This window comes from Papilio machaon, chromosome 16 (assembly GCF_912999745.1).
Source record: "Papilio machaon chromosome 16, ilPapMach1.1, whole genome shotgun sequence".
Classification (NCBI taxonomy): Eukaryota; Metazoa; Arthropoda; class Insecta; order Lepidoptera; family Papilionidae; genus Papilio; species Papilio machaon.
The window spans coordinates 6,618,113-6,643,329 of NC_060001.1; the positions used below are offsets into that span (position 1 = coordinate 6,618,113).

At 32.5% G+C, this 25,217-nt stretch overlaps 2 protein-coding genes across 2 annotated transcripts in view; one reads left to right on the forward strand and one right to left on the reverse strand.

Moving 5' to 3' along the window:
- The first annotated feature begins 227 nt into the window (after nucleotides 1-227).
- Nucleotides 228-2,642, forward strand: LOC106716572. Its single transcript, XM_014510103.2, has 5 exons — nucleotides 228-362; nucleotides 822-1,059; nucleotides 1,409-1,571; nucleotides 1,984-2,145; nucleotides 2,370-2,642. Exons 1-5 carry the CDS (start codon nucleotides 329-331, stop codon nucleotides 2,496-2,498), a joined length of 726 nt encoding a protein of 241 aa, XP_014365589.2. The 5' UTR covers nucleotides 228-328; the 3' UTR covers nucleotides 2,499-2,642.
- Nucleotides 2,643-8,004: 5,362 nt separating this feature from the next.
- LOC106716800 (sodium/potassium/calcium exchanger Nckx30C) overlaps nucleotides 8,005-25,217 on the reverse strand; it is a 64,797-nt gene continuing 47,584 nt past the window's right edge. Inside the window, exons 4-7 of the mRNA XM_014510413.2 lie at nucleotides 20,333-20,529; nucleotides 14,864-15,002; nucleotides 13,828-14,080; nucleotides 8,005-9,045 (exon numbers count right to left, since the gene is read on the reverse strand). Coding sequence (XP_014365899.1) covers nucleotides 8,802-9,045; nucleotides 13,828-14,080; nucleotides 14,864-15,002; nucleotides 20,333-20,529 — 833 coding nt within the window. The 3' untranslated portion in view covers nucleotides 8,005-8,801. The remainder of the gene's footprint in view (nucleotides 9,046-13,827; nucleotides 14,081-14,863; nucleotides 15,003-20,332; nucleotides 20,530-25,217) is intronic.

The following is a 25,217-nucleotide window of genomic DNA, read 5'->3' on the forward strand; positions in this document are numbered from 1 at the left end:
TTTTCAAATAAGATTGTGCATGAGTTCGCGCCATATAGTGATGTCAAAACTCACAATTTTTTTCATAGATCGAGGCCATAGACGCATACAATTCTATTTGAACTGACTCATACCACGGTTAAGTTTAAAAATATAATTTCCTGCGACAAAATCTTAGTGAGTTCTTGGCAACCCTCGTGGCTCAGATTTGCGCATGCGCGAAAAAATATGTCAGGGCCATGACATGACATGGTTACAAGGTCACAGATGTTTAGTGTACTACTGTTAGACAGTTAAATTGATCCTTTAAAGTGTAACCTCTTTGGTGCTAACCTTTTTGAATTCTGAAATGGATTTGGTTCCACCCTTAGCGTCGGTACATGGTTTGTACTAAGTGTTACATTTGCATAAAATTTTGTTATTGAATTTTAGGTTATTTTTGTTCGTTTTGTTATTATTTTTTAAATTCAATTGATTAAATTATAATTGAATTAGTTCATATTTAATGTTTCTGTTACTTATATTACGTGTTTAAGATAAAATTTGTATTTGATAAGAGTTTCTAATAACTGTTGCGTTAAATCAATACCATTTGATTTATTTAATTTTATTTTTAAATACATAAATACAATCAACAACTGTGTATGAAGTTAAATATAAAGAATAAGTGGTTTTAAAAAGCTTATTAGCTACCATATTTTTATTATTATCTTTGATGTATTTCTTAGTTCTTTGTTCTTCAATCTTCGTTATTTAATTCAGTTATACTAATAGATTAAAAAAATGTTTTGCATTCCGTATAAAATATTCAACTAATTGTTTTTTCAATAAACTTTCTTTAGCCTGTAGCGTTCAGCCATTAGATGATTACGAATCCCCAAGAGCACCACTTCTTCGACAAGTATCCTTGGATGAAGAACGTCCGGATGACTGTCAAGGTCACTGGAGGGGTAATTACATCCAGGGAGATGACCAAGAGCGGGGGGTGAGATTGTTTAGAGCTTTGCTGCTGCAGCACTTGAGACTTGAGGAGCTGAGACCACCGCCCTGCATGATGGTACCGGCAAAACCTGATCACAGGTAGGACAAGATTTATCATTGCTCTCACATTTGTTTTTGTACCTCTTATAAATAGTTAGAAGAGTTAAAAATGACAGAAAATGTTGCACGCACTGTTTGACCCTGTGTAGCTTTGATGCTATATCTATGCTCTCGTAATTTTTTAATGAATTTAGACCAGTCAATCAATTTTTGGCTGATACCTAGTCAGCAGTAGGATTTCGTCTCCTAAAATTTGATTAACACATAGATAAGTAATTTTTGATTATTTTATACATATTTTAGAAATATCAATATTTGTTTAATTAATCATTGGAAAATTCACCTTCGTTGTGAAATATTTAATAAATATTAAATGGATTTATTCCAGAGGGTGGTGGATGTACTGGCGAGACTGGAGGTCGCTGGAGCGAGCAGCCAAGAGGTTCAGAGAGACTAAGGCGCGGGCTATCCTGGCAGCTAGAGCTGAACACATACCACTGCTGAGTTTAGATGAAGTAGCCTTTGAGGATATCATGCAGGAACTGTGTCAGGTTAGAAGACTAATTCTCATAAAGAACATTGAATAAGTCTTGATGATGATAGGTGATGGTGTAAACAAAATCATGTTAAAAATGTTTATGTAATTTGGGTATGGTAAAAGAACGAATGAACAGTGGTAACGCAAACGTTTCCATCCATTCATCCATCCATTCATCCATCCATTCATCCATCCATTCATCCTCGTTACGCCCACTGTTGGGCATATGCCTTCCCCAAAGATCGGTCCTGTGCAACCGTTTAATGCTATTAAAATATTTGACAGTATGGGTAAGGACGACCCGGAAAAGATGACGAGTATGGGAGAAAAGTAGGGAGAAAGATATCAGGATTTTGAAATCAAATTGCGTTTACATTAGTCAATCTCCTTTCTATCGGTTTTTAGTCAGCCTTGACTTATTCCAGGCATGTTCTCACGTGGAGAACAGAGCACTGGTGGTACTGGCGTTCCTTTGCGAAGTGTGCGCGCGCGCTGTAAAGGTGGGCGGTTGGTGCCGCGCGGCGGACTGGGCAGCGAGGCACGTCGCACAGTGTGCAACGCCCTGGGCAAATCGACATGGAGGATGGGTAAGCTGCTGAAACATTATGGTAAAACTGGTCTTTCTCTCTCTTGGGGGCTGAGAATAGAGGTTAAAGACAAAGAAACGGTAATTGATGGCTGTATTCTGTGAGGTCGTGGTATTTTGTACTGTACTGCTTTGTGTTGCTGGTGGTTACACTTACTGCCTACTGAAGTATGTAATCCAGTCAATGAAATGCCTATTAACTTTGCTTTATTCTTACCGTTTTAGAGCGCAGTAGTTGATCGTGCGGGAGGAACTCGCAGAGATGATACAACTCTGATCGCCGGCGCGGCATTTGCAGCTCTATTGGCGTTCATACTGTTCTGCCGTCATCGTTTCCGTTATACAGTACTTTAAATAACCTCTTTGGTTATTTTGGATTAATAACCCGTTGTACGATGGTGTACTGCTACTCGGAGAAAGTTCGAAAGGAGATTGGGAAAAGATGTGAAAAGGTTCTGACGTGTGACGTATCTTTTGAATGTTTAAAAAGAGTTTAAAGAAGACAGTTAAATGGATTATAATGTGTTTGTCTTTTAATGTTTATTAGCAATAGATATTTGTATATTTAGAGCTTTTGATGTTAAACTTGTATCGTAAATTTTTAATACAAAAATATTCTTTAGGTACTAGCTAAAGTTTTTCTTGGTACTTATTTTATCTTGTATAAATATTGTTATAACTAACTTAAATGGAATTTAATTTGAATATTTGAATTACTTTTTTCATCTTTTTCTAAAAATATTTCGGAGAATAAATATTATTTCTTTGAAATCTCGAATTAAAATATAATTGAGAGAAAATATATGTTAAGATAAAAAAAATTATAATTATGTAATGGTTTTTAAATACATTTTAACTTTGAATATATTCCGAGATACAATATATGTGATAGAAAATATCTAAATAGACTAAATAAAAAAAATTAGGGATCATAAAATGTTTGAATTATTATTAAAAATAAGTTACATTAAAACTAGAAAAAAAGTAATTTAAACAAAACTAAAATATATTGTAAATTCTCTATTTAATATGACAAGCCAAAGCCAAAATAACTTTTTATAATGTTTCCTATAATTGTTTAATACCCGTCCACAATGCTTGCTGAATTATAAAGATTTTCTGGTTTCGTATTTTAATACATAAGGATTTAAAAATTTTTGCTTTAATTTCATGTTTTCAGGTTACGCGACATTTCAATCAATTTTGTTTTGCTAAGTTTCTTGTTCTTCCAAATATTTCCTGCCGTTCGCAAAGAATAGTCTCGTGAGATCCTTTACAAGTATTAAAAAAGAAAATTGGAATCTGAGCATTAGAAAAAGTATTTTAAGTAACGATTTGAACAAGATTTTATTATAATAAAGAGTGAAATAATAATAATAATTTAATAAATAAGAATTTAAATGTGAAGATTTGCTATGTACAATAATTTTTAAATATTTAAACTCTATGTGTTATTTGTTTTATTGATGTAATAATAAAATAAATTGTATATAAAAGAAATTTATTTTTTTACCTACTGGTTTAAAAATTAATCTTCATATTGGGGCAAATGGCTAGTTAAATAAATAAAAGTAATTGGCCCTTAGTTGGTCTAATTTAATTTAATTACATATAGAGATATCATTTTTGTAATGAAGAAAATAATTTCTAACTATGTGAATAGTAATCAGTTGATAAATTAAACCAGGGTTAAGAAAAACAGTATTGACTATTTTATAATTTTTATTGTAATTTTTCATAATACGGTCGACACTCCTGCAGTCCCTGCCGTTCCCCGTAGTCCGCAAACTTACTCCAATAGCAACTAAGTAATCAATTCTCTTAAAAACATTTGATTCCGATAAACTATTAAAACGCGAATCTATCACATTGTCCAACAACAAAGATAAACTTTAATCAGGTCATTGGAGAACGTTTTTAAAACCAGATGATACAAGATTATAAACACGTGTTTGATTGAGGTCCCACAATATATGACAATTTAATGATTTTAATTATAAAATTAAGTAATTAATACTATTTTGAATTTATATGAATGAGAATAGAAATATAATCAGAATTGATTAATAATTTAATTGAAAAAATATAAAATAATATAAAATCAATTTTGAAAATGCCAAATGGTCTTAAAAACGCACTCCCAACATTCCAAACGCCAACATAATAAATTTTTATTTCTCAAAATCTACGTAAAATTCATGTAATACTGCTAAATTAATACGTGGATCACATTAGATATTGAATTAAATCATGACGTCATCAAATTCATTCTCAACATTTCCGTTTATAATTACAACGTAATGAAAATCCCTAAACTTATCTACATCGTTAAAATTAATAACATTTGTTACTTTTACTTAATCAATAATATCACTATTAACAATCTACGCTGGCATCTCGATTTCGCTAATATCTGGATGGACGCAGGAAACACTTCCTCAATATATTAAATATTTTAACATGAATCTTTTAAACTCTACTAAATCCAAGAACGATTTACTTTAAGATCAAAAGTCATAATTTAGTTAAAATGGAAGATATCTGGAACATTTGCTTAATTTATTTAAGGTCTATTGAAATTAATTTCTAGTAAAAATTTAACAATTTGCAAATGCGTTAAAAATGTAAAATTCTACATCAATACCCAGTTTCTAAAAGTCATGTCAAACTGTTCCTGCTTTACGACTGGCTTGAGAATTTATCGAACGTCTATCAAATGTCGTAATTATCTGCAAATATTAAGGCATTCACGGATCCTAAATTATTCTTTACAACAGTCAATTTAAGTTGATTGAACTTTTAGGAACGTGGCATATGACTGAAAATGGTGCTCCAGTAGATATTGGTCTGCGAAAACGAGATGTGTCAGCAGAAACAAAATCATTGACTAAACGTATTTCACTTCTCTTGACACGATTATTTAAAGCTGTCTATGAAGAAATCGAAAAGACTGAGAATATTAATAAAATATAAATAATTCTTGGTGTTCATCGTTACGTCGTCGTGGCGAGAAAAGTGAAACGTACTATTTTTTTTTGTTAAATCTCTTAAACCATTTTCATATTATAATTTTTATATAAAAACCACCACTCTAGTAACAATACTACCTGGATATTATATTTTCATTTCGTTTATTAACATTATTAAATTTTTAATGTTAGCTTTAAGCCTAATAACCTAATCTTACTCTACGAAGAAGTTATAAAGATTATATATTTTTATTTAGTTAAAAGGTGTATCAAATATTTGCGACACCGTAATTTTCAACTTTAATAGATTCTAATAATTTATTAACAAACTTTGAAATATGGAATCTAGCTCGGCTTGTGCTATTTGGTAATAAACAAATGCAATTTTAATGTAACTACGTCGAATGATTTCTCCTCGCTTATCACGTGATATATTAGCACGCAAAGGAGTCTGATGAGAGCTTAATATCTTCTAAAAGTTATTAGAACAATAATGGAAGGATGATTTATTTATAATATCTAATTATATAATTACTCAAGAGACAGATAAAAATTACTAGTGTATATTTTATCGTATGAAATATTTGTTAGCGTATAGAATAGTGTCAAGTTATAGGCGATACAATATTTTTGGTGCATCCCATTTATACATATTATGGGATAAGTATAGTTTTAAATATACAGATCTCTAAGACTCCTAGACGAGTTAAGAATATAATGTCGATATTAAAAAGAATATTTTAGATTTCGATTTCGAAAATTCGTTCGAACCTTAGAATATAGATAAAAGAATGGCCACATTTAGATCTTACAGTTCATTTAGTAAGTAATATTGTCTATATTGAATTAGAAGTAGAAGATATAGTAAGCTATGAAGAATTGGCTAAAGTTGAAGAAGAATTTAGAACTGTTTGATCATCAGTGGCTCTTCTATGCGAACTACAGAAATCTATAATCAAATCCAAGCTTATGAATACGTAGAACGAGAGACGAATGTATGTATGAGCGTACACCTTATCACAGTATTTGATGCCTCAATTGCACAGACATTATCGATATGTCATATCTATATATTAATTGATTTTATTGTAGTATTTACGATTGCTGATTTGCACGTGTGCATGTGAAGAACTCAATATTTAATTGTCAAAATACTAATGACTCAATCTTTGTTAATTGACACAACGTTTTTATCAGAATGTAGCATTTTGATGAACATTTGTGTCAAACATATTTGTCAATAGCACGGAGTTTGGTTACGGTTTTTAACTTCAAATTTGGACTTTATTTTATACACGTTAAAAATCAAATTTTGACGTATCCTTTACATTGGATTGTCCCAATTTGATTTGACATATTAAAGTTCGATTATGAATTAGGTTCGGCCTAATTTGAAGTTAAAAATCGCTGATTTGAAGAGTCTTTAAAACAAAAAGCACATCTTATTTGTCATCCTTGAACAGCTACAGAAATTTCGATCTTGAACGATAGGATCAAAGTTTCTACCGCATTCTATTTACTTTGAGAAATTGTACTCAAGCCCAAGCAGAGCTCAACATTTCACATTTGTGCGCTTTAACATGTTATGTTAACCTTTTGTTTTCAATGCCAAAAACTCGTAGAGAAACGTATTGCTTTCTCGATGTTTTTTAAAATAAAATGAATGATGGGATTAATAAGTACACATGTACATATGAGCATTTCGGCAGAAATTCACAGTTATGGTGAATTGGGAGAAGCTTTGACATAAGTCAACGGTTTGAGCTTTTCACAAAGTTCTGAAATGTCATTAAGCTTAACAATATAAATACACACTACCTACGTATACTAAACTATTATTGCTATGTCAAATAGGCGGGTTATTTATGTAAAAATACGGGAGATTCAACAATTGAAGTTTAAAGTAACCAATTAATGAAAGTAGGTGAAATATTTACGAGAGGTTAATGAAGGTTAGAAAGAAAACGGACGGTTTATGTAGATGTTTCAGAAATAACAAGACTTGATTCGAAACCGTGCTTAAAAAAATACCTAAATAAAAAATATAGCAAGGTTTTAAAAGATGATAAATTAAGTGTATTGAGAGAAATTGGTTTGGGAAGTATTGTTTGTGTTATAAGCTGTGATATAGTTCTACTTATAAGGACGAGATAAAAGTACTGTGCCTAAATTTGTAAGTAATTATAGAATTGTCCATAAATGAAGAAGATGAACATATAAATGTTGAAGAGAAAAAAAAAATAACACCATGTCACAGTTGAGGCACAGTAGTTTTTCTGATCCATAATTATTTATCTAACATCCTGTGTACAAAGTTCGATGTATAGGCACTGAAATGCACCACGCGTCATTTATATAACGCTAGGTCTATGTAATTAAAGCGGGACATTTGTCGTAAAATCTTCTATAACTATAATAATATTGCTATCAGATGTAAGAGTAACATACTCCAGTTTTTTATGATCACAAACATCGAGGCTTATTATTTAAGTTCCAGAGAACTCTTAGGCACATTTTATGGAATTGCAAAGGAGCTATATTGTAGCACATTTTATCGGCACATTTGCTAAATTATTTACATAATCTGTTTACACGGAGATATAAATTTCAGTTGCACTGATACAGTACCTAATTATTCATTGTATTCATTGTACTTCGAGGTTTTTAACTACATTCTAACATTTCATTATCAATGAGGTAAATCATGTTGAATTCATTTTTAAATGCACATTATTCGACTCGCAACTAAATTGTTGCGATTTCTTATTACGTCCTAACATCTAGACATTTAAATGAAAACAATTCGTTTGGACTAAAGGTCCATTTGCGACCTATTGTAAATTATAACATAAAACCCGATTAATTCTTTGGAAAAAATTCTAACATCGTTGTATAATTTACAAAAATCAAAATGTTTACAAAAATAAAATGCACACTTTCGCTACGTTTTTGCAAAAATTTGTATAAGCGCCATTTATATTAATGGCTATTATAAATCTACTTTCTCCTCTGATAGCTTTCAATAAGTCATTATGACATTGATCCTGCTCAGTAACACTCATTTCTTTTTGTTCTCTGCATTCGTTAATGTTGTGGACATTACATTATCACCCGTAGTCCTAACACTATATTACATCGTTATTTGTGCTTCGAACATCAGTATATATTTTTACATAACCGCCTACTCGAATATTTCTAGTATTTGTCTTCTAAATGTCATAGACTAAGGCAACTTACTTAGTTTAAAAATCATGATACTTTACATACTAAAAATGCAGCCGTCGTAGTATTATTTTCTTATTGACAATTATTAATATGTATGTCTTTAAATTCAATTTTTTTTTCTCTAAATTCAATATTGCTTACAATTTTTATGATACTGATATTCTCGAATGATGGTGATTTTGTTCGTGCTACTTGAGCAATTAATTTGAATACATGAAAAGAAACAAAAATGAGATTCGTAAATGAGATTATAAACTATGTCACATTTTCGAGAAAGTTCCAAACATTTTAAATACAATACCTATGAGTTATTGGATTATGTGAATGAATCTTTATTCCCTATTTTCCTTATATTTGATATTTCCATTCAATTTCAATCAATCCGCTGTCATCGACAATGTGTTTGCTTCTTTGTTCCTTTCATATTATTATCTGTATTTATTCCAGATTCGACTATCACAAACTATTCGCTTGGGCAATGGAAGAATCCGTATTCGAGACCTAAACTGACAGCAACGAAGACGAAGTACAAAAGGAACATTGTAAATCCGAGGCCCTTGTTCATCTTCCACCTGAAGCAGGCTATGCTGATAATTACGAAGATCAGCATAGCGAAGAGTAAGACGATGCTGCAGACCATGCCTTTAGAGTTGACTTGCACCGGCTCACCGTTTATCAGACCGTACAGCAACCAGGGGAGAGGTAACCTGAAAAGTTAAACAAATAAAGTGTAAAAGAAGTTGAAGTGTTTTAACTGTGGTAGAGTCCACAATACCATCTTTTATAAGAATTATTCGTCTCACCCGGTGCAATACTATGACTACACAGAAAACATCTGTGAAGTGGAAGTTATTCCGTGTTTTATCTGATGAGTGTGTGTCTAAGTATAGGGTAACCTCTATTAATTGCCACTTGCAGTTGCTACATTAATTGTGTTCTTGTTTAGTGCTGTAATGAAATTAAGAGAGAAACATTAAACAAAGCTGTATAATGTCTCTGTAAAAGTGAAATTAACATAAGTAAGTTTGATGAAAAGAAAGATTTCAGATTGTATACGCGTATTGGGAACGATTATTTTATATGGTAGTTATTAAATAAGCAATATACATCTAAGAGTCAGGTCACGACCTGTTTATCACGCACTACCCATTTTCACGTAAGTTGGCATTTGTTTGACCCAATATTTGGGCCAAGGCCTATCGGATCGTAGATAAATATCAAAAAGTAAGTTTCTATGAGGCGGGGGCTTGTTTATGGCCGCAAGTAAGGTCGTGGCTACTACCCGTTACGAAATAGGCCAGTGTTGATTAATTTTGATAATTTCATTTTACAATTGAAAAAAAGAATGGTATAAAACTTCTTATATTTGAAATCTAAAACAGATTTAAACGCGTAAGCGTAACATATTGCATACCATGCTACATAGCTTTTACGTGAATTTATCATCTTTTAAATTTCTTTTCAATTTCTAAAATGCTACTGAATTTCGTTATACTAAAACTATACCGAACCTAGATATACAACTTGGCAGAGTTTCGAAACCGCACCCATTCTGGTTGTCAAATGGCCAGGAAATATTTGCCGTTGCAAAATAAATCAAAAGCTCCACTTGCATGGCTTAGTTTGATTTTGTTTGACAGCATTCTGTTATATATCTGTTATAGAATATTAACTCTTATTCCTATTTACTTAAGATTAAAAATGATATTGTTTAATATCGATCGATAAAGTTCAGGCAACATCTTCAAACAAATATAAAAGATACGTCTGGATTTTTTTTATTACAAACAGCAAAGCCCATAGGCGAAAATTCCTGGCAACTTGCTATTAGGTGTGTAATTAGAAATTTAATTTTTTTTCATAATTGCAACTAGATTTATGAAGCTGTTAATATAGTGGCGTTACTTAAAGTGTAACGAAGGTTGTAACAGCTGGCATTCGCGCCCCTGGCCATGTTATAAGAGCCACCCTTACCGTCGGCAGTCGGCATTGAGAAAATCCAAATCTATTAGAGTACAATCAATAACAAAAATGAAATAGACAAATTGTTATTTTTATTATATTCCATGTCAAAAATTTACAGGTAAACAAAAATGTCCCAATAGAAGATATTTTTCATATGTAGTTTTTGAGTTTTATTGTTGCTTGGGACGTCTTATACTTTATAGAATTTTGTTAAATGAATTTGGTTACTCATATTAAAACATATAACATATAACTATACTTGCTATCGACCGCGACTCCGCCCGCGCAGAATTAAAAAACGTAGTAAGTAGTCTATGTGTTCTTCCAGACTATGTTCTACATCTGTGCCAAATTTCATCAAGATCTCGAAACAAACATCCATCCATCCATCTAAACATTCGCATTTATAATATTGGTAAGATTTCATTGTATTTCTTCTCGTTATATTCACGCAAGTGTAAACTCATTCTAAAACATCTAAATAAAATATGAAATATTTTCACTGTCCATTGCGTTTGTAGTGCTATCGATACGACGCGTTATTGAAATATGGGTCAGCAGAGAAGTATAGCTGGATGTTTATATTGTGACAGTTTCGTTTTGGATCAACGCCAGATATTGTTTAAATGCACAGACATATTGTTGCAATTTATTGTATGCTTTATTTAACATCTGATTGTTTATATTCACGCATTTGTTAATAACCTTCTTTTATCCATGTAACTTCCAATACGAATCTATATTAATATTAAAATGACAAAAAATATGATTGTTTGTTTGTTTTCATTGCTAAGGCTTTGGAAATACTGAACCGATTTGAAAATCTTTTTCACTGTTGGGAAGCTACACTATCCCCACGTGACATATACTATATTATATTAATATTGCTAGATTTTTTTTAATTCCGTCTACACGAAGTCGCCGGCAACTGGTAGTATATGATATAAGGTAATTTTAAATACAGCTGATGTATTCTTTCGTGACGAGATGAACAATTTGATGAAAAAGTTTCTTACAGCCTTATATTACGCTCTTTGTATCTTAACAAATAGATACTTAAAGATATTGGATTATATAAAACAAAAAACAGTGATCCAAATAATTTAAACGAAAGACTTTAATTTAAAAAAAATGTAACCATTTTCAATTATGTGTCATATGCTTTAGGACACTGTTATAAGAACACAATGTCTACAGCTCAATTACTTTAAAGCTTGTGCAAACTTAAGGTGACTTATAGCCAAAGTTAGCAAAGTTAAACCTAAAAGTGGCTTAATTCGAAAACGTCACCGCGACTTAAGCAATAAAGTTGTGCGCGTTAAGTTCTCAATCGAATGAACTTAATAAAGTTTTCAAGTTAAATTTTTTTCAAGGATTGCAGCTTTGACTAACTTTTGACTTTGTAAACTAAGTGTTTAGACTTCATGAGTTAGTGTAATTACTTTTAAATTATTATAAATAAACACTTTTTTATATATCATCCACTGGATAGGTTGTGAATAAATTTTTCTAGGGTATGTTTTAGCGATTTTTTTTCTTTGTTTGATTATGCTTTTCTATTTTTTTATTTCGTTAATTCATATTACGCTATACATCATCTCCCTGGCCGTATCCCACTAAAGTATGGTCGGCGCACAAGGTTTTATAAACCTTAATGTTTTGGCTTAATTTTTTACACCCTATATTTATTTCTTATGTTTTTCTATAAAACCTTTATTAATGTTAAGTTACAAATAACATGAAATTGGGAACTAAATTACTATTGTAATAGTTGAATGGAACATAAACTTGGTTTGTTAGCGCCCTAACGTGTGGGTATCTTGAGAACGTGATTGCTGAGGTTTTCTTGCTCGAGGTCAAGAGGCAGTGGAGGCCGAGGTCGATTGACAGAGGGAAACGTGAATTGCATTGTATTGTTACGTGCCAAATTATACAGTTAGTGTTACAAATGCTATGCTTTGTTTTGTTACTCTGCAATATTTTTGCATTTTTTAAAATTATTAAGTAACAGTTTTTAAAGTTGATGATTATTATGTCAGTACTTAAGTGCGTCAGTTTTATTATCATATGAAAGAAGTAAGAAATAAGCTGAGTGATCAATTTACATTGAAAGAATTGAACTTCATTAATTAATATACTAAAGAGAGTTACGGTTAAGCTTGTCATTATTTTTAAAGATACAGCGGGGCGCGGCGGGCAGGGTAAGGGGGTGGTTGTGCGAAAGGGAGGGGGAGAGGGCGCGGAGGGGGGAGCATGGCTTTAGGGACTCAGAGCAAGTGCCTCTTTCCGCTTTTGGCTCTTTTCCAAGCGCCATTAAACCTGCTACATGAAGCCATAACGAATCTTAGATGCCAACGTGCTTCTCAAATTATATTGTTTAATTTGAGACTAATTGTACGGTGATCATAATGAAAACAGTAAGTTAAATACACTGTAGTCAAATTAAAGTCTGATAGTATTGCAGATTAATGCACAAGTTAATATTTTTTGGTCATTTAATTTGACATGTTGCCTTTTTATTATGCTCACATGTTTCTATTCTAGATCGTAGCCGAAAACGATGTGCCAGAATTTTAATATCTTAAATTATTGAAGAATTAATGTGGAATAAAATACGTAGAAATATAAGCAGTACTTAACCAATTCGGATCAATAGATTCACTTGTAATGAGGATAAATGTATCACACAGACATATTTTTTATATTATTAAGTGGCAAAGGAGCAGACGGCAACATGAATTCGCCGAAAAAGAGAAGCGATACCTTTAATCAACACGAAAGGGGACGGACAGAAAGAGGATTTCCCCTTCATATGCGTCCTTTAAGAAAAGGGTGGGTAAAGAACGTTGACTAAAATTAGGTTTTCGGTACGCACACTCATCAGCCGAAATGCGGAATTGGTTCCACTTGACGCCTATCTTCTGTGTGGTTGTGGTATTTCACCGGTCGACTAGACCCATTTGTGGACCTAAAAACATTGTTTCTGGATCTACCATTGTTACAACACTATTAACATTATCATCACTTAGTCGTAATTGGAAAAAAAAATCCTTCAGGGCCAAATGCATTATTGCGTGTTAGGAGATTGTTAACTTTATATCATACATAATAATTCTTGTTCTATAAAACAATAGATTTCCGAAGTTGTAATAAATTAGTGTAGCGAGGTAGGCAGCAAGTGGTTACTCGGTTTTGGGCACGCAACAAACAAATTTACCGTTTAATGGGACTTTTTTATCCTATTTGTATGACTGTACCAATTTGTGTAGACTGTACCTATAGTTGTAGGGTTAATTTATCTTTATGTAGGTTAAAAATAGTAGGTATTGTTTTAATTTGATTGACATTAATCTAAGTTATTTCGTCACCCAATGCTCATAATGATGTTGCTGATTATGAAAGAAAAAATATTGAGTTTTAATGGTTTCGTGCACTTAATTTTATTGCTCACCCCTAACTTAGGGTAGTCTCTGAGCCCCTCGGTGGGGTCGTATAGTGAGCTGATGATGATGACGATGACTTACCCAACGGTAACATCAAATATATTGCTGCCCACTGAACTGGATACCGCCATATCTCCGAAGCCCTTCCTGGCGACTATGACTGAGGTGATGAGATCTGGCACCGAGGTCCCCGCTGCGAGCAGGGTAAGGCCCATCACCTCGGGTGGGATCTGCGCCGTCGCTCCCGCAACATTCGCCCACCACACCATCAAATAAGAGAAGAACGCTATCCAGACTATCGATCCTATAAACGTTATGGGAAATAGATTTTTCCCTGTAAAAAATAAAATAGTAAACGTTAAAAAAATTATTCCAGTGAAATATACAATTTTAATGCGTAACCATTTTCCTTTTTTAACAAATTCTAGTCAAATTGCATAAAGAAATAAATAGTCTTCCGGTCGCTTTAGAAAATCCAAAACTTAAGTACCAAGTTAATAAACATTTAATTTGCTATAAATTATCATTTACTATCTTAATACTTAAATAGTGATATAATATTCTTAATACTTGATACTAATAAATTTAATAATATTGATATATTGGAGGTTTAAAATCGTATCAAAAAAGTTGTCAGTTCGTGCACATTCCGCGAGTGTTGCCGAGTACCCGCCCCGGGGGTATTTAAAGTGTCCCACTACATTTAATTTTAATTTAAAAAAATTCCAATACTTCCTTTTGTATATAAAGAAGCTTTCACTGCAGTTTCATGCAAGTTTTGTTTTTATTTTTCAACTAATTAATGGTACTGGTAAAGATATTGTGCTTAAAAAACTACGCTTCAATTTTTAACTGTTTAAACTAGATTAGACTTAGATTTTATAATTAGAACTATTGAAAGGGGACTAAAGTTAAATCGTAGTTTCGTTACCACTGATTTTGACTAAGGAAAGCATAGAAATTGGGAGATGGACTTGACGGAGGAGGGAAAAAAAATAGAATTACCCTTTCTATAATAGTTTAACTTCTGTATTAAAAAACGCAACTAGGTTTATATAGGTAATTAACACCAGGTAACCTGCTTGCTTGTTTGGCGTCTAAATAATTAAGTGCTTACCTTTAGGCGTCCTCGTATCGGGCAGAGTGCACCAGAGCGGGAAGACAATGGGTGCGACCAGCAGGTAAGTGAGTCGCTTGCGGAAGCCTGACGGCCACGACATGTCGAGCGGTGTCGTGTCTTCCTCCAGGTCTCCTATCTGGAACACACGCTTAAGGTTAGGTAACTTTAAAGGACTAGACATGTTTGCATTCTAAAAGATCCTGCGATCCTCATCAAAACTGCAACCAAGACCTGCCTAAGTATGCGTAAGACTTTCCCACATAAAATAGGTTGTTTTAGAAATTAAATAGTACTGGGTACTGTGTTTTTATAATTTCATGTTCAACTAAGAAGATAAGTAGTACTAAGAATAACTTCCAGAAATATGACTTTAGATAAGTTTCTTTAATTAATTTTTTTCTAAGGAAAACCTTAGTTTTTCCATCATCTCTAACGTCATTTTAGATTTAAATAAAGTATATTTTTCCTATAAGTTAAGTAGCACATTTCATTTCCCAGTATCGCTTCTTCAAATACATTAATGCTTTAATACCGAGCTTTTGCTAGGGAACGGTGCAATTTCTTTTAAAAATATATACTTTTTACAGGAAAATTAAGTTCATTTCAGAAATATTTCATGCATTTTAAATTATAAATTACTTTTCATTTATTGACATTGAATTCAACTGTGTAATAAATTATTTAAGAATTTATACTATGTGGCTAGTATTCATAAAAATGTAGTTAATTTTTAATTGATATTTCAAAACAAAGAAAACCGTATTAAGCATTAATAGCTAACTCAATAATTTATATTTATCATACAATTGTCAATCAAACGGTTTTTATGATCTGAAAACAGTTTGATCTTTCTCAAAAAAATTATTGAAATGAAGTAAAGGACGTCTGTAATATTGTTAACTAGCTTTTACCCGCGACTCCGTCCGCGCGGAATAAAAAATAGAAAATCGGGGTAAAAATTATCCTATGTCCTTTTCCTGATTCTAAGCTTCCTGCCCACCAATTTTCAGTCAAATCGATTCAGCCGTTCTTGAGTTATAAATAGTGTAACTAACACGACTTTCTTTTATATATATAGATTTGTTGTCTGTATAAACTAAGCGACCAGTGAGTACACTTAACCATGTGAGTTTTTGTACTGCTGTCTATTATAAATTGTATTGTTTCTAAATTGTTTTTGTACAGTAAATTAAAAAAAAAAAAATTAAAAATCTTATAATATTATCAAAACCAACTTTCTTGAGTCAGTTCCAAAATGTTTCAATTCTCTTTTCAAACTACCATAAAATTCAACCTCCATTCCAAGTAAAGGTTTTAGTGGCTTAAAATATTAGCAAAAGTAAGTTTACCTTGTACACTGCACAACAAAACATAAAGTTGTAGTTAAAATGTAAATGCGCTAAACTTGCCGTTGGAATATTAAACTTATGTACAAGTTGTATGAAAACAAAGCAACAATGTAACAATTTTAGCAAAAGTGTATACGACGATTGGATAGTTGAGATAAAAAATTATAGATAAAAAATTGTACCAACATTTTATAACAAACTAGCTTTTTCCCGCGACTCCGTCCGCGCAGAATAAAAAAAAAAGAAAAGAAAACGGGGTAAAAATTATCCTATGTCCTATTCCTGGTTCTAAGCTACCTGCCCACCAATTTTCAGTCAAATGGATTCAGCCGTTCTTGAGTTATAAATAGTGTAACTAACACGACTTTCTTTTATATATATAGATATAGATTCGTAGTACAATGATAGTCTTATATTGTCATGATAAATTAAACTTGAAGAAGAAAATAAAATACAGAAACCGAAAGCTAATATGACACTATTTTGTTGGCAAAATTAGGGGGGAATTATTGCGGAGATCGTTGGGAAACTTTTTTCTAAACTTGCAAAGTTAGCATCTTTGTGCATTATTGCAACTAGAAATAATAACTACCATTAAAGAACGGACGGCCGATGGGGCCGCAAAGTACTGGAATGGCGGCCACGTACAGGTCGACGCAGCGTGGGTAGGCCTCCCGCAAGATGGACCGATGATCTGGTCAAGGTTGCGGGAGTATCCTGGATGCGGGTTGCACAGGACCGATCATCGTGGCGATCTTTGGGGGAGGCCTATGCCCAGCAGAGGGCGTAACGAGACTGAATGGATGGATGGATGGATGATTAAAGAATACCGAATGTAATTAAAACATATTTTTAATTATGAAAATTAAATAGCGTTAATGTGTTTCGTTTCATTTAAAAAATTTCATGTTATGTTTCGATGTAGAGGCGATGTAATAGAACCCGTCGGTGGCGTCGTTGTCTAGGCGCTTGAATCGCTTGGAATTATCTGTGACATTTGTTCAACATCTGACCCACTTTCCTTATTGAAGCGGCTATTTTCTATTTTCTCAAGAACTCCAAATGTTTGTTCGTGTCACATTTTTCTATCTCTTATTTTCTTTTCCTTTTTTATTTATTTATATACCAGATATAACTATGTCGATATTAAATAAAATCAATTATTCTTCCATACTTTTGGTACATGCCGATAATTTTAAAAGTACAGTGTAAACTCTTTATAACGTTATCCTTTATAACAATAAACTCCCTGTAACGTTAAAGTGAGCCCAACTTGGTTGGTTTGCGTTAAAACCCACATATTGAAACACTCTTTACATACGCCATTCTCTATTACGACGAAATGTATTCATATTTGTAGACAGTAAATATTTATTATCGGTATTATTGTTTATGTTATGTTATCTTGTTATTTTTTTTGTTCACTCCATATAACGATAACTCTCTATAACGACAAAATGCTCAGTCCCTTGAGTTTCGTTATAAAGAGTTTACACTGTATTTTGAAACAACAAAAGAAATAATAACAAAGTTTGATCGTGAAAGTAATACGATATTACTGAAAAAATTCCCAAACGCTTTTATTTTTCCTCTTTAGAGAAATAAATTGTTGGTAAAAACATTGTAAACTATTGAAATAAATTCTGACATAAACTTGAAATGGTTCCAGTAGTTTAAATTCCGTATACGTTTCAAGAATTCTATCTCATTGTGTTATTTGACAGGTTTTAAAATATTGGAATAGGCGAGTTGGCTGGGAAAAGGTTGGGAAAGAATATAAATCCCAAGCTTGGGAATATCTGTTTGAAGAGAATAAGATATATGCGTTTATCAAATGCCTTATCGTCGGCAATCCGGACGATTTCTCTCCGTTGCGGCATTGAGACGGTCATTAATGTGGTGATAGCTACGAGGGTAGAAATATCTTACTAAAAAGATTTTTATATTAAAGGATATTCGAAAGAGCCAGGACTATAGTATAAAACGTTAAAAAAAAGGATTTAAGTAAACGCTATAAGTAAAGTCGTCATCACGCTATAAGAAATTACTATTGAATTTTTGCTAAGATAAATAACCGATTTTTTAAAATGTTGATTATGTGATATATAAATTTGCACTACAACATAACTTTATTGTTGTTAATAACATTACTTATTAAGCCTTTACTAACCCTAGTATAAAATATGGATATTTGTAATCTGAATTAAATAAACATTATTATTATTATATATTATTATTATTATATAAACATTATTATTATTATTATAATGAGTGTTATATGGGTATAAACTTAGAGAAATTCTTCTCTATGTTTTCTGTCGCTCGCGACTATGTCCGCGCGAAATTAAAAAAAACCTTTATTAGTAGCCAATATGTTTTTCCAAACTATGCTCTATATCTGTGCCAAATTTCATCAAGATCTGTTGAGCAGTTTCGAGATACCTTCAAACAAACATCCATCCATCCAGTATAGATGGTAAACATAAGCATTTTACAATATTAGTAAGACTAGTTAGTATATCAGAAATTTTGTCTCTTATCAGTTGCCAATGACTTCGTCCTCGCGGAATTAAAAAGTATCCAGTTATAAACATAGTCTACATCACTCAAGGATAGTGTAGCATACCAACAGTGAAAGAATTTTTTAAATCGGTTCAGTAGTTCTGGAGCCTATTCAATTCAAACAAACAAACACTCAAATCTTTCCTCTTTATAATGTTAGTATGGACCAGTGTTTTCCAAAGTGGGCGATAACGCCACCTTGGGGCGTTTGAAACCTAGGAGGGGGCGATAAGGGGCCCAAAAAATGGGGGGCATTGAAATTAATTAAAGTAATGAAATTGTGGTTTTTAAGTTTTAGAGCTGAATAAAAATTAGGGGGCTCTGAAATATAATTGATTTTCAAAGGGGGCGGGTGAAAGAAATAAGTTTGACTATCACTGGTATAAATGATCTTCATATTCTATCTACACAATTAACAGAATAGCACAGATGGAGTCGTATGAAAAATTATAAATTTAATTTTCTCGCAGCGGAACTATTATTAATTCTCATTGTGAGCGAATCTTCTCGTTTCGTTTTAATTGGATTATAAATCTCAAGTCCGGCTGCGGAACGTCGGAAGCTCCAATGACCGACTTCAAAAACTATTTCTCCATTTAATTGCAGTATTCATGTACTTTTTATGAAGTAATGGACTGAACGAGGACGTCGTTAACTTGAGGATAGTTAACATTCGAGTGACGGCTATTTTGAGATTGAGGAAGAAAATGTGGAAGAGATAGCATTGAACAAAGTCATCAATATTTTTTAAAAGAGAGTGAAGTTATTAGATGAAGAAACACAAGGAGTGATGGAATTCGTAGAAGGTGAATTTCTATATTTTACGAAACAAGTTAATGTGACAAATGTTTGAGTTCTTGTTAACAAAAATAAGCAACTGTTATTAGTTGACTGTCAAGAAAGACTTTATTAAAGCAAAGAACGAATATCGTTGATTGACAAAAATTTAACATCGTTTTTGATCCTTGAAACATACCAAATGAAATGAAGGTACAGTTGCGTATAAAATATGAATTTATTCCAGTATCGATTATAAGAAAGACTATGGTACAGTCACGTACCAAAGATGAATTTATAACAATAGATGTTCCTGCTCCATGAAGCTGTATAACGATCAAGTTTTTAGTCCTAATGAATTGCTCTGTTCGTCTTGAGCTGAGACAATAGAAATGTTCAACTTGATTTATGGACTACCAAGTTTCTTAACGACCCGTTCAAATTGATTGTCGTTATGACGAAGTTATGAATAACGTGTCATCTATGGCATTTGATATAATTAATAAAGTTTTTAAATCTTAGGTAAAAACTAGGTGAAACTCCGTTTTTAATGCCCTAATTAGTTACTTCGCTTGAAATTCAATCTAATATTTGCAGCAGCAGGATTTTAACTAGAGTATCAAATTTTTAAAATCTTAATAAAGAACATCTAAAATCTCTCTATTTTTCACTCCTTTCCATCATCTACGCCTAATTGTACATCAGCTATTTCTCCCTATCGTTTAATGAGTGAGATCTGCTTAGCGTGGTCATCTCTTACTTTCTAGGTAGTTCTTACCTCTTCTATAGCATCTAACTGTACATCAGCGAGTCCCCCGTTGGGAAGGTCAAGGGGGGTCTCCTTGGGCTGGCTGGCGACTGCAGAATGCCTCGCCGCCGTCGCGCCTGCACCTCCCGCTGTCGGCCTCGTTGCCTCCAGTAGCACCTTGAGGGAAGCTATCGCGTGTAGCTGTGTGGCCTTTTCATCCACTTTACCTGTGAAAGAAATGTGAACCAAAACATGTTAGATAGTGTTTTCTTGTACCTTTAAAGGCTCTATAGGGACAGCTTCTAGCAGTGTTGGCATGCTGCATTTTTAGCGGTGACAGCTAACTGCGGATCGTGTTTAGTGAACGCCAAATGCTGCTGATAGCTTAAAGTTTGTGTATTTAAAGAGTTTGTAGAGGAACAGTTTGGGGTTTTGTTGTTTAAAAGGATATCGCAAGGCTGATTTGATTCTCAAAGAAGACAGTGCAAAAGTTTAGTAAATTGAATTTTCACTTATCGTTTCAAAGTTAATAATTTTAAAATATTTGTTTTCTTTATTATATCTTATTACGTCTTCTTTTTCTTTGCAGTTTCAGCTCTTATTTTATTTCGTGTTTGCATTCGGTCGTATAAATATGTGTAATTTTTATTACTAAAGTAAATACGAGTACATAGCTTTGAATTAATCTTAAACTTAATTGAGAACGTAAAATGATTTAACTGTATAACTAATTACTTATGTCTGTTATAAATTATGAAATGAATTAAAATATACTTGTTAAACATAGTGAATAGAGAAATATAATCTACCAATCTACGGTATATTTTCATCCGTTATTCTACCGTAATTCCGGCGAAGTCCGTTACAGTACGTTAGGCGCTATCCTGCGAATTAAACTTTCACGATTTGATGCTCTTCTAATAATGTTAGTGTAATTCCAGCTTAAATGCAATTGCACTCACCGCACGTGTAGTTTTGTACAAATAGTTTTATTTTAGAAAAAGCCGAGCATTAGTAGTCTCCAGTCCAAGATTAGAAAGATACGATATCGTGGTATAAATAGCTACAATGTTTTGCATGACTTATTATTAAGCTGTAAACAAGACATCTTAATTTGATCTTACTAATATTATAAATGCGAATGTTTAGATGGATGGATTAATGGATGGATGGATCCATTTTGTTTGAAGGTATCTTCAAAACGGCTTAACTGATCTCGATAATATTTAGTATAGATGTAGATTATAGAACACATCGGCATACATATACACATATTATGTTGTTTTTTAATTCCGTGCGGATGGAGTCGCGGGCGACAGCTAGTATTATTATAATTGCGAAATTTAGATAGACGGATGGATCTTTGTTTGATGGTATCTCCGGAAAAGCTCAACAGATCTTGATGAAATTTAGCACAGATGTAGAACATAGTCTGAAAGAACATATACGCTTCTTATTTTGTTTTAATTCTGCGTGGACGGAGGCGCGGGCGACAGTTAGTTACCTATAAAATTGTATTGTATTGTATAATTACGTCTATCAAGGCTTAGCATCACTAACACGAGTGTAAACAGGAAGGCTTTAATACAAAGTAACTAACGGACAAAGTCTCTAATCGCCTTATCGTATTAGAGATTTTACACACAGATTACAATATTAGAGAAAAAAAAAGTTTTAAAATACGTCTATTTTATATAAGTAAAGGTCAAGTACAAGTTAAAATGCATTATTTTAACTTTTAGTCGACGACATTTAAATTGATACAGTATTTTCAAATAATTATGTAAAAAATATTTTAAACCATATTTAAAAAAAAACCTAACCAAAAAAATTGGTACCTATAACAATGCTTGACGATCAAATTCAAGTATTCTGTATTACTCCAAAAAATATAGCTAGAAATTGTTTAGTCAAACACGTGTTTTAACCCTTTGACCACCGGTGATTGATATGGACGTCAATGTGGTTATAAAACAGCATGTACCTTTAATTATGTATCACCAAAACTGCTTCCGATAAAAGTACGTCGTTATTTATTTGTTAAGATCGCATTTCCAGTCTTTTATCAGTAAGCGATAAAAGGCTTGACACATTTCAGTTAAAATGTAACTGAAACATTGTCTAAGTTTTTTTATAGTAAGGTCCATTACGTTTAAATAACCTTTGCTATTTCAACAGAATTTTCCGGAAAATTCATAGCAAGCAGCTGCAGAAGAGCTTTTAAAACATAAAACCGCGACACAGCAAGTCGGGAAGCTCAAATCGCGGATTAAAGCCTGTCTGAGTTAAGTCCTCCATTGGACACTTACGAAAGCTTACGCAAAAAAGTTTGATTGCTTTTTAAACATTCGAATGAATCGAGTTGAATTTTTACAGTTAAGTTTTTACCATTTTTAATTTTTATATCTTGAAAGCTAAGCTTCAAAGATATAGAAATTGTTAGCACATCATTTTTCTTTTTGGATATAGAGTTTTATTTAAAAGAAGTACTGTTGATTTTCATAAAAAAATAAAAAAAAGACTGTTCACTACAAACTTTCATTGAATAGAGACAAGAGAGTGTTGCCATATGCAATATTGAAAACAAACAGTAGAAAATCGGCCACAAAGTTTGTATTTCTATATGTATGGATTTTAAAATAAGATCACCAATGTTCTCGCTGTTTGTTGGTGGACAATATTGGCAAAGTTGTAGATCCGAGTTGGGAATAAGATCCGCTCTAAGTTTAAGATAAGATCTTCAAAGTACGTGTGTACTTACCGCAGTCTAAGTCACATAAGTATGTTTTCTTTCTTAACAAATCGAATTTAACTTACATTTATAATAACACTATTATTCGCTAAAATATTGACTAAACAATGTTTAAGTTGTTATCTATATTTAAACTTTGTAGATTTTTTAGAAGAGTTACCTAATTTGTTAAAAGTAATCTTTGTTTGTCTACTAGCTGTCTTTTATTAAAATCGGAACACCAGGGACGGAGATTCGCAGTAACACACATAGAAAAAAAATACAGTCGAATTGATAACCTCCTTTTTGAAGTTGGTTAAAAACAACTTTGCATGTCCCATTTAATGATGGCTCACTAACATCTCAATGGATGTATCTAGAAAACCTGTCATTCTGCACCAAAACTCGACAACTTGACAGGTCTAGATCAGTACGATGCAATCGGTACCTACTGTAAAGTTGATTTAGCAAAGATAAACATCCACATTGCAAAAAATTATTCATTAATTTCTATTGAGATAATAACGCTGAGCATATAACTATGAAATAACATTACTTATTCAAAAATTAAAGTTAAGAAAGCATCAATCCCAACGTTTATTACTAAGTAGAACAAATAATATTAATTCCCAAAGATAATTACTAAGTAAAATAAATATTTTATTTAAACAAGATGTCCTGCAGTTTTATTCATTAACTAGCTGTCGCCCGCGACTCCGTCCGCGCGCAGTTAAAAAAAACTTAATATTGCTATGAAAAAAGATGTTGGCCGATTCTCAAACCTACTGAACATGCTCACAAAATTTCATGAGAATCGGTCAAGCCGTTTCGGAGGAGTACGGGAACGAACATTGTGACACGAGAATTTTATATATTAGATCTTACTTATATAGCCACAATATATGGACTATCTATTAAAAATGTAATTTTTTAAATCTGAATAATTATTTGTGAGATGCAACACACACACACACAAAAACAAAATACAAGTATAAATACAGTAATTAGTAAAACAAAAAACATACTTTGTGAGATCTTGTTACATTTATCTAACAACAGAAACTCTCTTCAGTATGTAATTTATGTATTAACTCCCAGTGATTAGAGACACGACAAGTTAAATACGATTGACATGAACTTGCAATTAAAGCGAAACACTCTGTATCCTTTAGTTATGTAATTACTATTGCAAACTGTTGTTTATATCGATAAAGCGAAAGCACTGAACTATTTAAAAGCTTTTTGGTATATATACTGATTTTATTTAATTTTTTCTCACAATTCCCGTAACTGACACAATTTTATTCCAATTTTTAGTTAAGATGTTCTTGATGTTAAACTAGTTGTATTTATAATTCTAACTAGCTTTTACCCGCCACTCCGTCCGCGCGGAATCAAAAATAGAAAACGGGGTAAAAATTATCCTATGTCCGTTTCCTGGTTCTAAGCTACCTGCTCACCAATTTTCAGTCAAATCGATTAAGCCGTTCTTGAGTTATAAATAGAGTAACTAACACGACTTTCTTTTATATATATAGATAAGTTAATTTAAAAGCTAAGTTGATTTAAAATTTTGTAAAGATATAGTGTTTTTTATTTAAGTTTCTAGTTCGATGTAAAGCTGTTCGTATACAAGGCAACGTTAATATTCGAAACCCTGCGATTTTAGTCGTTAACCGTCTCACACAATACACTGTCGTAGAGATTTGACTACAGCGCGCGTCCCCGACATTTCTATCTGTCATCGCCAAAGACTGTCGCAATCTGCTTATCAAGATCGTCGTGAGAAAAGTCGTTGCAATTTTCAAGATGGCGGATCTATACAGTTGACATGTAGTCACTTTGTATGTACTGTCCGAATAGACGATTTTCGTCAACGATTTAAAGTCGTTTGTATTAGTTTTGACTATAGGTTGCATTGTATGAGAAGTGCCTAACATGTATTCGGTCAACAATAATCTACTAAAATCGATTAACATAATCATGCATATGTTAATCGAGTGTCATCCGGAGTAATCGAGAATAAATTAGTACATAGTGGTCTTGATTAACATGAGATATATAGCAATTTGCAGATGTCTATGGGCAACGGTCGCTTTGCTATGTCAGCTCATCAAGCGGCCGCTTGCTCGGTTGCCACCTTATGATAAAAAAATAATTATTTGTTAATAATAATCATGATAT